Source organism: Dendrobates tinctorius, unplaced genomic scaffold, assembly GCF_039654945.1.
Source record: "Dendrobates tinctorius isolate UK_male_01 unplaced genomic scaffold, ASM3965494v1 ptg000012l, whole genome shotgun sequence".
NCBI lineage: Eukaryota > Metazoa > Chordata > Amphibia > Anura > Dendrobatidae > Dendrobates > Dendrobates tinctorius.
In genome coordinates this window covers 617,699-631,943 of record NW_027361680.1, presented here as the reverse complement: position 1 = coordinate 631,943, position 14,245 = coordinate 617,699, and the positions used below count along the sequence as shown (strand labels likewise).

Here is a 14,245-nt window from a genome sequence, read left to right as displayed (position 1 = left end):
CCTTTTTATTATCTGTGCGTTTTACTTAGATGCTATTTTTTACATGCTTTTATTATTAATATGGGTTCTCGCTTTTTTATTGGTCTTTTTACTGGTCTACTAACCTGTTAATAATTTTATTCATTTTTATCTATATTATTTTATTGCTCCTTTTTGCACATTTTACACAATTAAAACTTGTTTAACTCATGCTGTTTTATCTCACGTTTTATATAGGTTGTTTTTATCTCCTTTTTTTATAATATATGATGTCATCTTGTCGTAACATGTGACTATCAGAACATTTGACTGTTTTGACTGTTGTGATTGGCTGCTTCCCATTTAAATACCCCATCTCCTATGTCATTAATAAACTTCCACCTGATAAAGATGGATCCTCCATCGAAGCGCATTGTGGTTTAAACCCATCTCTTGTCTGAGTCTTTTTCCTGCGCTCCTAAGACCGTTTTCAATTTTCTCATTTAAAAAATAACCAGACTCGGGAAGACAGTGGGACTGGCTACTTCCGACAAGTTGGTGTTACGGGGGAACGGTTACACGCCTTGTGTCTGCAGCCACCACACTGCTTCTTCCTGCCTGTTGGAGTGCTACGCCTCCCTCCCGCTGTGTGCTGCTGTCCTCGCTCTGCATGTCCTCCTGCCAGGTTGGGTCAGTTACTATATCATCCACCACCTCATCTTCCAATTCTGCACGCTGGTCCTCCTCCTGACTTTCCGGCAAATATGTCTCATCATCATCATGATGATGAGCCGCTGTAATGTTTGTAGCTTTGCCCATGATAAAACTAAAGAAATTTTTTCTTTCTCAGTTCCTGGATTTGTTCAAAAGATTTCTTCATTTATTAATTGCAATTCCCAAAGTGTCATCTATTGTATTTTTTGCAACATATGTAATGTTCAATATATAGGATGTACTTCTAGAAAACTCAAAAAAAGAATTGCTGAGCACCTCTCTAATATTTCTGGCAAAAATGCTTGTTACTCTGGTACTGTCAAACATTTTGTGAACTTTCACCATGGAAATCCTGCATCTTTTAGATTTTTTGCTTTTGAAAAAGTTTTAAATCCTACACGTGGAGGTGACAAACAAAAAATGCTTTTCATGCGGGAAGCTTTTTGGATTCTGAAACTCAATACCAGATTTTCCCCTAGGTATGAACTCCAAAAATGATTTATTTTATATTTACTAAGTGGTTATATATGCGATCTAATTTATTTTTGTTCATGAATAAACCGTTAAACATCCATTGATCTGTTTTATATGTGATTTAACCCATTAATTTGTCTTTTCAGATTCCCCCTGGGTATGAACTTTAAAAATGATTCATTGTATATTTATTGAGTTGTTATACGTGGGATTTAATTTATTTTTGTTCATGAATGAACTGCAATACATCCATTGATCTGTTCTACATGCGATTTAACCCATTAATTTGCTTTTCAGGTGCTTTCTCACTTTGTCTATTGCACATGTGTTTTTCATGATTGTGTGTTTTTTCATTGGTTAATTTATGTGTATATAATTGAGGCTGTACCAGTTTTATGTATCCTATGACTAAGAGTGCACACCAGGCACTCGAAACGCATCAGCAACTTGATTTTAATATGGCTTAATTTGCTACAATAAAATATATATATTTTTTCTTTATTCCTGGAGTGCCGTCAATCTCCTTTTTTCCTGATTCCGCTATGCGGACTAGAATATTATACACGTTCACTACAAATGGCTGAATTGGGAGCGAACTTGTATGTGATACGTGTGCGGGAAAGCCACACTTTTAAATATCTGGACTGTAGGTAAAAATGTTTTTTGGCTTATCAAATTTTAGTCAATAAGTACGGTAACAGACTGCAAAACACTAGAATATGTAGGCCTAAAATGGCCAAATTTTTTGTACAGATAAATGAGGCATGTTAGGGAGATAGCACGCTGACAAATATGTTGCCTGTATTTTTAGCTTTTTTATGATAAATAGTGCTGTATATAACTACAGTGACAGACAGCAAAAAAAAAAAAAGGAATTTAGGCCTAAAATGCCCAAATTTTTAGCAGACGGATGGATGAGGTGTGTCACAGATATACCACACTGTAAAATATGTGGCCTGTATGTATTTTTTTGGGGTTCAGCAAAATGGTGTCAAGAATTGTGTAAAACACTCAAAAAAATTCTACTCTACCGTACCATGTAAAAATGAAAGATTTATCTGCGCACTCAAAAGTGATTTTTGGGACCCCTTTAAAATTGCTAGATTTTCACGCTGTGCTAGGAAAAGGATTTGGCTGTATTGTGCAGTGTCAAAAATCAAATGGAGAAAAAAATAGGCTCTGGATTGGTTTGCAATAAAATAAGCTCTATTAACCTGGAAAAAAAAAATTCTCTAGCCAATTAGGCCTGGGGCTAGGTATATACGGTCAATATGTGTTATATGTAGCAGTAGACAGGAAGGGAATGGACCCTTTTGATGTATGCAATGATATCTATATAAACACATACAGTGCCTGCAGGCCTTGCACTGATATGTATAGAGCGACGTACAATCCCCTGCCTACCTAACACTGCAACCTATGTACTCCGGAATTAGTCCTTAGAAGGACTGTTGAGTTAGCTGGATTTGAGTACTTTAGGATTGTAGACCCCACATTGACTAATAAATCCCCAAACCCGACCCTATCTCGGCAGTAGCTCTCCCTACATTATCTAAATCCGGAGCTGAATGCGCAGAGCAGGGCGGCGTCCGGTCTCTTATACCCCTGATGATTCTGTGCGGCCAGCCAATCACTGTACGACCACAACAAAGATGGCTGTGGCTTTTCATTGCCTGGCAGACAATCCCTGAATCATGATTGGTGTCACGGCACTGGCTCCTGCTCCAGCTTACCCCTCGGTGCGCTCTGCCCGGCGCGCTCCTGCTTCTCAGTGCGCCCCCGCATCCGGCCTCCGGCTCCCTGGACGTCGGGTGCGAGCACACAGCATGCGGCCTCCTGGGTAATGTGACGCGCTAGCCCAGCCCCAATATGGCGGCGCCCACCGCTACATATGGCCGGCGTCTGCTCTGGTAAGACGCCTGATTATCTCATGCGGTGACGCTGTCTGCTGCAGTGCTCACTGTACCCTCAGGCCCCCTCTCGTTCTATGTCTGTGCTGTATTAGTGTCTTGGTTCTCCCTAGTCCGCTGCCTGCTTGTTCTCAGTCTGCCTCTCCTGTACTCTGCCCTCCCAGTCTCCCTAGGGCTTTCTCCCTTTGTGCTGCTTCCTGCTCGCCCCTCTCCGTCTCGGTTGTCTGCCGTCTTACTCCTTGTTCATTGTTGTGCTTCTCTGCCTTTTCAGCCTCCAGTCCTGTGCTCCCCTAGTCCTCCGGTCCTGTACCCCACTGGGCCCCTGCCTTGCCCGGTGCTCCGCTTATCGTCCACGTCTGTGCTTTCTGTCTATTGCCTCAGTCGTTCCATTGGTTCTGGCAGTTGCGGCTCTATCCCCTGGAGGTCTGTCCCTAACACTCCCTGTATAGGGGGAGCTCCTCACCTGGGCACTCGCCTTCGGGGGCTCTGGAGTCGTGACCCAGAGGGTCCACTTTCAGGTGCATCTTTATTTTTCCTCTTCATCGTAACAGCATAATCAGGCCATGGACCCCGCTGGAGCCACGGCCGCTCAGAAGGAGTTAGTTTTCCTTCGGGAGAATCAGACGCGCATGATGTCCTTCATGAAAACCATGGACTCACGTCTGTCCACCCTCCAGTCCTCTGACCCTGGAAACGCCGCCCAGTTGGCGGGCTTGCAACAGGAATTGGCGCAGCAGCGAGACACCCAGTCGCAAATTCTCAGCTGCATGGCTTCGGTGGACGGTCGCTTGCTCGCCTTGCACTCGGCCGCATCCACTCCCCCAGCCGCTGGTTCCCATTCTCCTCCTCGGTTGGCCAAACCACCCCGATATAGCGGAGACGCCAAGTTGTGCCGGGGTTTTTTAAATCAGTGCCGCCTCCATTTTGAATCGCTGCCCCAGCAGTACCCCACTGACCGAGCCAAAGTGGCCTTCATCATTTCTCATCTTGAGGGGGACGCTTTGGCTTGGGTCAATCCGCTCTGGGAACGTGATGACCCAGTAGTTACTCAGCTTTCCGTTTTTCTGACACGTTTCGTCGAGTTTTCGATGAACCGGGCCGTTTAGCCTCCACCACTGAGGCTTTATTTAACTTATGTCAAGGTTCTTTAACTGTGGGCCAGTATGCTATTCAGTTTAGGACTCTTTCCTCAGACTTAGGTTGGAATAATGAGGCCCTGGTGGGCGCCTTCTGGCGAGGTCTCTCAAGTCGTATAAAGGATGAGCTCGCTGGTCGTGACACCCCAACAGCTCTCGAGGATTTGATCTCGTTAGCTACGCGAATTGACCTCCGCTTTCAAGAGCGTCCATTTTCTTCTGTCCGCAGGCCACCCAGTCCTCGACCTAGGAGTCTCCCTTCACCTCCGACACCCGAACCTATGCAGGTGGATCGCCTAAAGCTCTCTGACCAGCGTCATAGGGAGAGGAGCCTCCACGGTCAGTGTTTCTACTGCGGTAGCGGTGCCCATCTCATTAGAGCTTGTCTGGAACGTCCGGAAAACTTCTCCGCCTAGGCAAGGTAAGAGAGGCCTCCCTAGGTGTATATGATACCACTCTCCCTCTCACTTTGTCTGTCCTCTTGCATGTTGGTGGGAAGCGTGCTTCTCTGGTGGCCTATGTGGACTAGGGTGCCGCCGGGAATTTTATTAGACTAGAGGAGGTTAATAAGTTTTCTGTTCCCATGAGGGCCTTGCAAAAACCGCAAGTTCTCGCCTCCATAGATGGTCGACCCCTGCTAGAGACAGTTACTTTAGTTACTCATGAGGTGGAGTTATAGGTAGGGGCGCTGCACAAGGAGAGGATTACGTTTTATGTCCTAGCAGGCATTTCTCACCCTATTTTGCTAGGTCTTCCCTGGCTGCGGCTCCACGAGCCCACCTTAGATTGGGATAATGGTAACATTTTGCGCTGGGGGAGTCTTGTCGGGCTCGGTGTCTGCTGTCGGTGCGTCCTGTAGGTGTCCCCCATCCTTCCCTTGTCCCCCATGGATTGCCAGTGGTGTACCATGATTTTTTGGATGTTTTTGATAAGAAGCTGAGACTCTTCCTCCGCACCGTCCCTACGACTGCCCCATCGAGCTCATTCCCGGTTCCATTCCGCCTCGTGGTAGGATTTATCCTCTCTCTCCGGCATAGACCCAAGCCATGTCTGAATACATCCAGGACAACTTGGCCAGGGGCTTCATTCGCAAATCTTCGTCCCCTGCAGGAGCAGGCTTCTTTTTCGTAAAAAAGAAGGATGGGTCCCTGCGCCCGTGCATCGATTATCGTGGCTTGAATCGTATCACGGTGAAGAATAAATATCCACTACCACTCATCTCTGAACTTTTTGATCGCTTGAAGGGGGCACGTGTGTTCACCATGCTTGTTCTCCAAGGGGCCTATAATCTGGTTCGCATATGCTCTGGGGACGAGTGGAAGACTGCGTTTAACACGCGTGATGGACACTATGAGTATTTGGTTATGCCCTTTGGGCTTTGCAACGCACCTGCAGTATTCCAAGAACTCGTTAATGATGTCTTTCGAGATCTCCTCTACTCCTGTGTCGTAGTCTACCTCGACGACATCTTGGTCTTCTCTCCTGATCTGGCCACACATCACCGAGACGTCCGCCAAGTCCTTCTACGTCTCAGAGAGAACCATCTCTTTGCCAAGTTGGAGAAATGCCTCTTTGAGCAAACTTCTTTGCGTTTTCTTGGTTTCATCGTTTCGAACTCAGCACTAGAGATGGATCCTGAGAAGGTCTCGGCAGTTCTCAATTGGCCACGTCCCTCTGGAGTCAAGGCAATTCAGCGGTTTTTGGGTTTTGCCAATTATTATAGGCAATTTATCCCTCATTTCTCTTCTTTGTCAAAACCCATCTCAGCTCTTGTCCGCAAAGGGGCCAATCCCAATCATTGGCCCTTTGAAGCAGCGGCCCTGAAGCAAGAATTTGCCAAGTCTCCGGTACTTCATCGCCCGAATGCCAGCAGGCCATTTATCCTCGAGGTGGACGCATTCTCGGTGGGAGCTGGAGCAGTTCTCCTGCAGAAATCCTCCTCAGGCCGCACTCTTACCTGCGGATTCTTTTCTAAGGCTTTCTCCGCTCCCGAACGTAACTATGCCATTGGAGATAGAGAACTCTTGGCCATAAAAATGGCCCTTGAGGAGTGGTGCCATCTTCTCGAGGGTGCTCTCCATCCGTTCATCATTTTTACGGATCATAAGAATTTGCCCTATCTTCAGTCCGCCCAGAGGCTCAACCCTCAACAGGCCAGATGGTCACTGTTTTTTGAAAGATTTGATTTTGAACTCCACTTCCGACCCGGGGAGAAGAACATCAAAGTGGATGCTCTTTCACGGTCCTTCCTGTCTGTTGACAAGGAGGAGGGTCCAAACCATCTCATTGACCCTGCCAAGATCCTTGCCGTGGCTCCAGTAAGCCTGATCTCCCCACCATCTGGTAAGACCTTTGTTCGGAGTGGAGATAGACTAAAAGTTCTACACTGGAGTCACTCTTCAAGATTCTCTGGACATGCCGGAATTAACAAGACTCTCTCGCTTGTCTCCCGCCATTACTGGTGGCCCTCGTTTTGCAAGGATGTTCAAGACTTCATTGTCTCCTGTCCTTCTTGCGCCCGGAACAAAGTTCCCCGGCATGCTCCTGCGGGACTCCTGCAGCCGTTACCAGTACCTGCAAACCCATGGACTCATATTGCCATGGATTTCATCACTGACTTGCCTCCTTCGTCTCGATGTACTGTGATATTGGTGGTCGTGAATCGATTTTCCAAAATGGCCCACTTCATCGCTCTGCCTGGGTTACCTACCGCTCCCGAGTTGGTGAAGATCTTTTTGCTTCACATTTTTCGTCTTCATGGTTTTCCTCAACATATTGTCTCGGATCGAGGAGTCCAGTTTACCTCCCGTTTTTGGCGAGCTCTCTGCGGATTACTGAAGATAACACTGGATTTCTCCTCAGCCTATCACCCTCAGTCGAATGGTCAAGTCGAACGAGTCAACCAAACCTTAGCGTCATACCTTTGGCATTTTTCCAATGCTCATCAAGACGACTGGGTCTCTCGCCTTCCTTGGGCGGAATTCGCCTACAACAATCACCCAAGTGAAGACTCCTCCAAATCTTCTTTTTTTGTGGTTTTTGGTCAACACCCCAGCATTCCTCTTCCTGTGTCCCCCACCTCGGTTGTGCCGGCAGCGGATTCCTTGTCAGGTGCATTTTTATTTTTCCTCTTCATCGTAACAATTGGGTCGCTAAAGAGCATAAAAAATGCTGAGTGGAGACCCGAGTTCCCGCTGAGTAATCCCGGAAATGCTCAGTGCTCGCCGAGTACACTGAGTACTGTGATACTCAGACGAGTAACGAGTAGTGGCGAGCACGTTCGCTCATCACTAGTGATGAATGATTTATTTCCTTAATTGCTCTAGAACACCTGATCCAAGCAGGATGTTGTATATACAGTTGTGCTCAAAAGTTTACATACCCCAGCAGAATTTTTGCTTTCTAATGCAGATCTCATACATGATACTCAGCACAAAGGTAAAAGCCATAAACAGTGCTAAACATCTGGCAGTGTACGAATGGTAAATAGTATAAATCATAGATAGAGTAAGACAAATGAATGGGGCAAAACTTGTTTACCTGGATCCGAATAGCTAATGTTAGTGCACTAGGTATTGGCACTAGGCACTTTTTCTGTGTAGCACTGAGATTCTACCGGACTGCTGATCCTGTTTTGTTCTCATCTGGGTGGCTTGTTTGCTAAATATTCCATTTTCTGATCATGACATAGAATTGACTACTATATAGCAATCATTACTATAAGGAGTCCCTTATCCCTCCTTTCTTTCTTGCACCTTTCTTAAACTTGTAATCTTGTTTTTTTTTTATTATTTCATTATTAAAATAAAATTATTTTAAATGTATCTGTATTTCAATTGAACCACTCCCCTATCCCAATGGATAAATCTTTTCCTGGGATATTTCTTGACTGCTGTTTGAGCTTAAGAGAGTGCACCTACTATGATAGGAATTTTGCACGAATAAGGACTTCAGTTAAGATATGACAGCATTCAGTCTGAAAGTGACAGCAATTCAAGCAAACTTATGTGCACACACCGAGGGACATTTGTACACGGTGTTTAGTGTTCCCAAGATACACTTCGGCCCGGAGTTGTTAGATGTTTATGAAGTAAGCTCAGTTCTGTTCTCATATGTATGTAGTGCGTTTGGTTCTGTTCCTGTATCTATGTAGTAAGTTTGGTTCTCTTCTCGTATCAATGGAGAAAGTTTGGCTTTGTTCCCGTACCTATGCAGTAAGCTCTGTTCTGCTCCAGTATCTATGTAGTAAGCTCAGTTGTACCTTTATCTATCTAAAAAGTGTTAGTTCTGTAGTGAAAATTATTCTACCTAGAGCCTGAGGTATTGAATTTGAGGTAGGGGACTGCTAAATTTTTGGGGGGATATGATGAAGCTCCACATCTAATACAGACAACTATTTATAAGGTTATCATGGTATTATATTTCTACCAGTAATGCAAAAAAAAACTGTATACCGATTCTAGATCCTTCTAAATGAGCCTTCTGTTAGTAACAGCTTAATAACAATGTATCTAGTATTGTACATGTGTGTGCGATCTCAATATGAAAACACCAGCCACCATTATTCTTAAGTGGCAGTTGATGTAGGAGCATGTACCCAGAGTGCTATTCCAACTCCTCAAGTGGAAATATAAGAAAACTGTTTCTCCATTGTGTACTGCTTGGGGTGAAAAGGAAATCTCCAAAACTATTGTAACTTCAATCTTATCTATTATAGTTACAGTAAAAATGAAACCCATGACATCAGAGTGAATCAAGTTTAAAACCTGAAATATACACTCACTGGCCACTTTATTAGGTACACCTGTCCAACTGTGTGTTAAGACTTAATTTCTAATCAGCCAATCACATGGCGGCAACTCAGTGCATTTAGGCATGTAGACATGGTCAAGACAATCTCCTGCAGTTCAAACCGAGCATCAGTATGGGGAAGAAAGGTGATTTGAGTGCCTTTGAACGTGGCATGATTGTTGGTGCCAGAAGGGCTGGTCTGAGTATTTCAGAAACTGCTGATCTACTGGGATTTTCACGCACAACCATCTCTAGGGTTTACAGAGAATGGTCCGAAAAAGAAAAAAAATCCAGTGAGCGGCAGTTCTGTGGCCGGAAATGCCTTGTTGATGCCAGAGGTCAGAGGAGAATGGGCATACTGGTTCGAGCTGATAGAAAGGCAACAGTGACTCAAATTGCCACCCGTTACAACCAAGGTAGGCAGAAGAGCATCTCTGAACGCACAGTGCGTCGAACTTTGAGGCAGATGGGCTACAGCAGCAGAAGACCACACTGGGTACCACTCCTCTCAGCTAAGAACAGGAAACTGAGGCTACAATTTGCACAAGCTCATCGAAATTGGACAGTAGAAGATTGGAAAAACGTTGCCTGGTCTGATGAGTCTCGATTTCTGCTGCGACATTCGGATGGTAGGGTCAGAATTTGGCGTAAACAACATGAAAGCATGGATCCATCCAGCCTTGTATCAACGGTTCAGGCTGGTGGTGGTGGTGTCATGGTGTGGGGAATTTTTTCTTGGCACTCTTTGGGCCCCTTGGTACCAATTGAGCATCGTTGCAACGCCACAGCCTACCTGAGTATTGTTGCTGACCATGTCCATCCCTTTATGACCACAATGTACCCAACATCTGATGGCTACTTTCAGCAGGATAATGCGCCATGTCATAAAGCTCGAATCATCTCAGATTGGTTTCTTGAACATGACAATGAGTTCACTGTACTCAAATGGCCTCCTCAGTCACCAGATCTCAATCCAATAGAGCATCTTTGGGATGTGGTGGAACGGGAGATTCGCATCAGGGATGTGCAGCCGACAAATCTGCGCCAACTGTGTGATGCCATCATGTCAATATGGTCCAAAATCTCTGAGGAATGCTTCCAGCACCTTGTTGAATCTCTGCCACGAAGAATTGAGGCAGTTCTGAAGGCAAAAGGGGGTCCAACCCGTTACTAGCATGGTGTACCTAATAAAGTGGCCAGTGAGTGTATATTAAGGAACTAATGGCATTTTAAAGGAAGGGTTACTGGGAAGTGTGCAATCGCTGAATACTGAAAATTGTAACTACAGGGTGGGCCATTTATATGGATACACCTAAATAAAATGGTGTTGCTATCAGTGTGTCAAGAGTGGGAGAAGAGGATTGCATTGACAATCCAACACAACGGGCAGCACTTTGAGCACATTTTAGAAGTGGTCATAAACTTGTAAATAACTCATGAAAGAATAAAGTTACATTGAAACCAAGCACACCATTGTTTTTCTTGTGAAATTCTCAATATGTTTGATGTGTCACATGACCCTCTTCCCATTGGAAAAAATAAAGTTGGATGCAAAATGGCTGACTTCAAAATGGCCACCATGGTCACCACCCATCTTGAAAAGTTTCCACCCTCCCATATACTAATGTGCCACAAACAGGAAGTTGATATCACCAACCATTCCCATTTTATTTAGGTGTAACCATATAAATGGCCTACCGTGTATAATAAATAATGCTTACTCTCTATTAAGGGGTAATTGTCACGGGGTTCTTGCTATCCCCATCTGAAAGCAGCATGATGTGGGGGCAGAGACTTTGATTTCAGAATTGTCACTTACTGATTTACTTGTTGTAGTTTTGATAAAATCACAGTTTTATCTGCTGTAGATCTCTGAATGCTATGCCCTGAATGAAGGGGGTTTTACACATACCGATATCGCTAGCAATATCGCTAAAGCATCACCAATTTGGTGACGCAGCAGTGATATCGCTATGTGTGATACCTCCTACCGGCTCCCCCGCTGTCCATCGCTGATCGCGCGAGATCATCCACGTCCATTTCTCATCGAGCGCTTCCTGCTGGGCTTCCTGCTGGCACCGATGAGCGACACGTGGACGCGGACTGGAGGACATCAGGATCGCCGCGTCTGAAAGATAAGTAACGACCGCTGTATCGCTGCTGCATCGCTGTGAGATCTTCCTGTGTGGCAGCTCACTAGCGACCATTTAGCGATGCACCAGCGATCCTGACTGGGTCGTATCGTGGTCGGGATCGCTGGTGCATCGCTAAATGTAAAGGGGCCTTAAGTCTACCCACACCACTGATTGCCAGATTTCTGTGTATACGGTGCAGCAGGATGACTAAATGGCAGCAGATTTACTATTCTACTAGTGATAGTCTCCTGCTGATAAAACACAGATTTTTTTGAAACTACAAAAATCAACCCAGGAAGTGACCACTAAAATCAGGGATTCTGCCCCTACATCATGCTGCTCTCAGATTAATCAGCATAATACTGCTGACAGATTTCCTTTAAATCTATTGCCAGAATTTGTTTGTGATATAATGTGTGTTCTAATTTTATTTCTAACAGACAATGCCAGTGAACACTGTAGCAGTTATTGGGGCAGGAGCCAGTGGTTTGGTGGCTATAAAGTGCTGTCTTGATGAAGGACTTAAACCCACATGCTTTGAAAAGAGTGAAGATATTGGAGGACTGTGGCGATACAAGGTAAGAATTACAAGATTGCAAAAATATAGCAATAAACCATTGAAAGTTCTAGAAAAAATTATTGAATTTCAGCTCACCACTGTGACAGCCATTCAAGATACTCCAGCATGGATGTGGTTCAGTCCACTAAGCACAGCTGTATCCAAAAAAAGAATTTTCCAGCGAGCAATGGAGGAACAGTAGTAGACGTTTTTGCAAAAAACTTTTTAATATTTAATAAATGAAAACGTTACATATAGAGACAGAAGTTTCACCCCTCACCCCCCCAAAACTACGCGCTTTGGCGGATGCCTTTATCAAGTCGATTGAAAGTTCTGGTATTATCATGGAAACCCTTGCCCTTATGATCTTTTAGAGTATATGTAAATCTTGGAGAAGAGGTTACAATTTGCATCCCTTCTATTAGTTCCACAATAGAGAGCCAGTGGGGGGAATTTATTGCAAAGACTGATATTTTTTTTCTTTTTTTGTTAATAATTGGCAAAAGACATCGGACAGTAACAAGGTTTATTTTACAAGATTCATTAGACAGAAACCCAGTCTCATAGTGGTTTGTGAACAAAGTACATGACGCGCCCCTCGGGCCGTGGGGTACTCGGTACCGTGCCCGTTGACTTCAATGGGGGACGGTGTCACGGAGGCTGGGACCTGGTCCGTGGCCCCAGGTGGTCAAAGGCAATTTTTGCAGTGATGTTGAAGTGGTGGTATTAAAGGAGATGGGAATAAAGTTTGTAGGTGAATAAATACGTGACGCCACCTGTGGTATTCTGGTCAGAGGTGACCAGCGCTGCTGTGTTGCTCTCCTGGGACCATTGGTGTGATGCAGCAGAGGTGACAATGGCTCTCCACAGGTAGAGCAATAGTCCCAGGGCTGTTGAGTGTTATTTCAGGGGTGATGGTGGCAAGCAGATTGGAGGATGTAGCAGTTCTGAATGTTGGTTGTGGAAAGCAGACAAGGACTCAATTGAATACAGTTCCAAAGGGGTTTACTCACAGTCCGGTGCACCAGATGTCCGCTTCGGTGCTGAGTCCTCCAGGTCAGAGGTCCAGTAAACTCCCAGGTAGATGAGCTTACCCCTCCAACACTCTCTTTCAATATGTTCCTTCCTAGGCAGTCTCACTGTGCTAGTTTTCACTCTCCTTCCTCCCTTTCTAGCACCTTCACAGTCAGTGTCCCAGGCCAGCTGCCGCGGATCCTGTCGGAATTCGTCACTCAGGCGGCTTGCTGATCCTATATGGCTGCTTTTCTAGGAAGATAACGGTGGGATTCGCTGTGGCTCATACAGCAACCACAGCTGTCAGCTTGCTAGTTAAGTTCGTTGTTTACTTCGCTAGGCTAGGGGCTGAGACCCTTCTGCGACCTAATTTCTTTCCCCACCTGATAGCAATCAACGTGGGCCTTTAGAAATTCCTCTCTTTCCTCCCGGGAGCTTTCCTCCCCACCCAATCTATCCTGCAGCTCCTCCTGACAGGAGCTGCTCCAAGCGCATCCTTCTCCCTGCTCTCCCCTGAGGGAACTCTCTCAAACTCACTTCAAATCTCCCACTTTTTCTCTAAGCTCCGCCCACTCGCTATTCCCATTGGCTTCTCTACATCACTCCACTTTCTAAGCTCCTCCCCTTTTCCTACCTTCCCCACTAGCTCCCCAACACCCTTTCCTAGCCAGTCTGGGATGAGGCCATCCTCCCGAAGGGTAGACCCAGGTGCCCTGACTAGCTAGTGTATGTTGAGTGCAGTGTTAAGAGTGTGGTGAGGTGCCCCTGGGTCGCCCTCCCAGGGCTGCGGGGTTACTCGGTAACGGGCCAGTATCAGTGGGTGGTGGGTCACAGCAGTGGTGACCCGGTCCGTTGCCCTGGGCGCTCAAGTAATGGTGGGTAATGCTTATGGTGGAATATAGTTAGATGAATAGTTCATGACGCCACCTGTTGTGAGTTCATTTTCCCCTTCACCGTCGATGTCTGATGAACTCCCTCTTCTGGTGAAGGAAGGTAGTGAGGCTGATTACCAAACACCTGATCTGGTAGATGATGACTGGGTAACAGGAACTGCTGACTGGATATAAGGCAGCCGACGCCCTTCTGAGTCGCTGGTGATTTTTCTGCTGGATTCTTGGAGACCAGTCTGATTCCTGCTTCCCAAAGATAAGTTTTTGCTCTGCTATTGAACTTATTAGTTTTGTTTTGTTTACCTTGTTTTTTTGTAGTTCAGCCATCCCCGGTCGGGGGTGTGCTGAGTTCCATTTTTGTCTCTGATCAGTTTGTCTCTTTGCTCTGTCTTCAGAATTTACCTGAGTGCTGATATAGTCATTTTGAAGTCCTAGCGACTTCAGGGCCTGTTTTTCCTATCAGACGGTTGTGACATTTTTTGGTAGGGTTTTTTGCGGATTGCAGACAGCAGCTTTTCTATCCTGTCCTTTTTAGTCAGCTTGGGCCCCATCGTTTGCTCAACCTATCTTTCTATCTGTGTTAGTGTTTTCATCTTGCTTCACCGTCATTATATGTGGTTGGCTGCCTTTTGCTTTGGGGTCTGCTCTGGGGCAGTTTAGATTT

At 45.5% G+C, this 14,245-nt stretch overlaps 1 protein-coding gene across 6 annotated transcripts in view; it reads left to right on the top strand.

Moving 5' to 3' along the window:
- Positions 1-14,245, top strand: part of LOC141065779 (flavin-containing monooxygenase 5-like) — an 816,973-nt gene that overhangs the window by 385,657 nt on the left and 417,071 nt on the right. For 4 of the 6 annotated variants that reach the window (XM_073557933.1, XM_073557934.1, XM_073557936.1 and 1 more), the window contains one exon: positions 11,559-11,696. In XM_073557933.1, the coding sequence (XP_073414034.1) occupies positions 11,559-11,696 (138 nt within the window). Of the gene's footprint in view, positions 1-4,421; positions 4,614-7,599; positions 7,631-11,558; positions 11,697-14,245 lie in introns of those variants that run through there. The other 2 variants (XM_073557938.1, XM_073557935.1) reach the window with 2 other exon arrangements.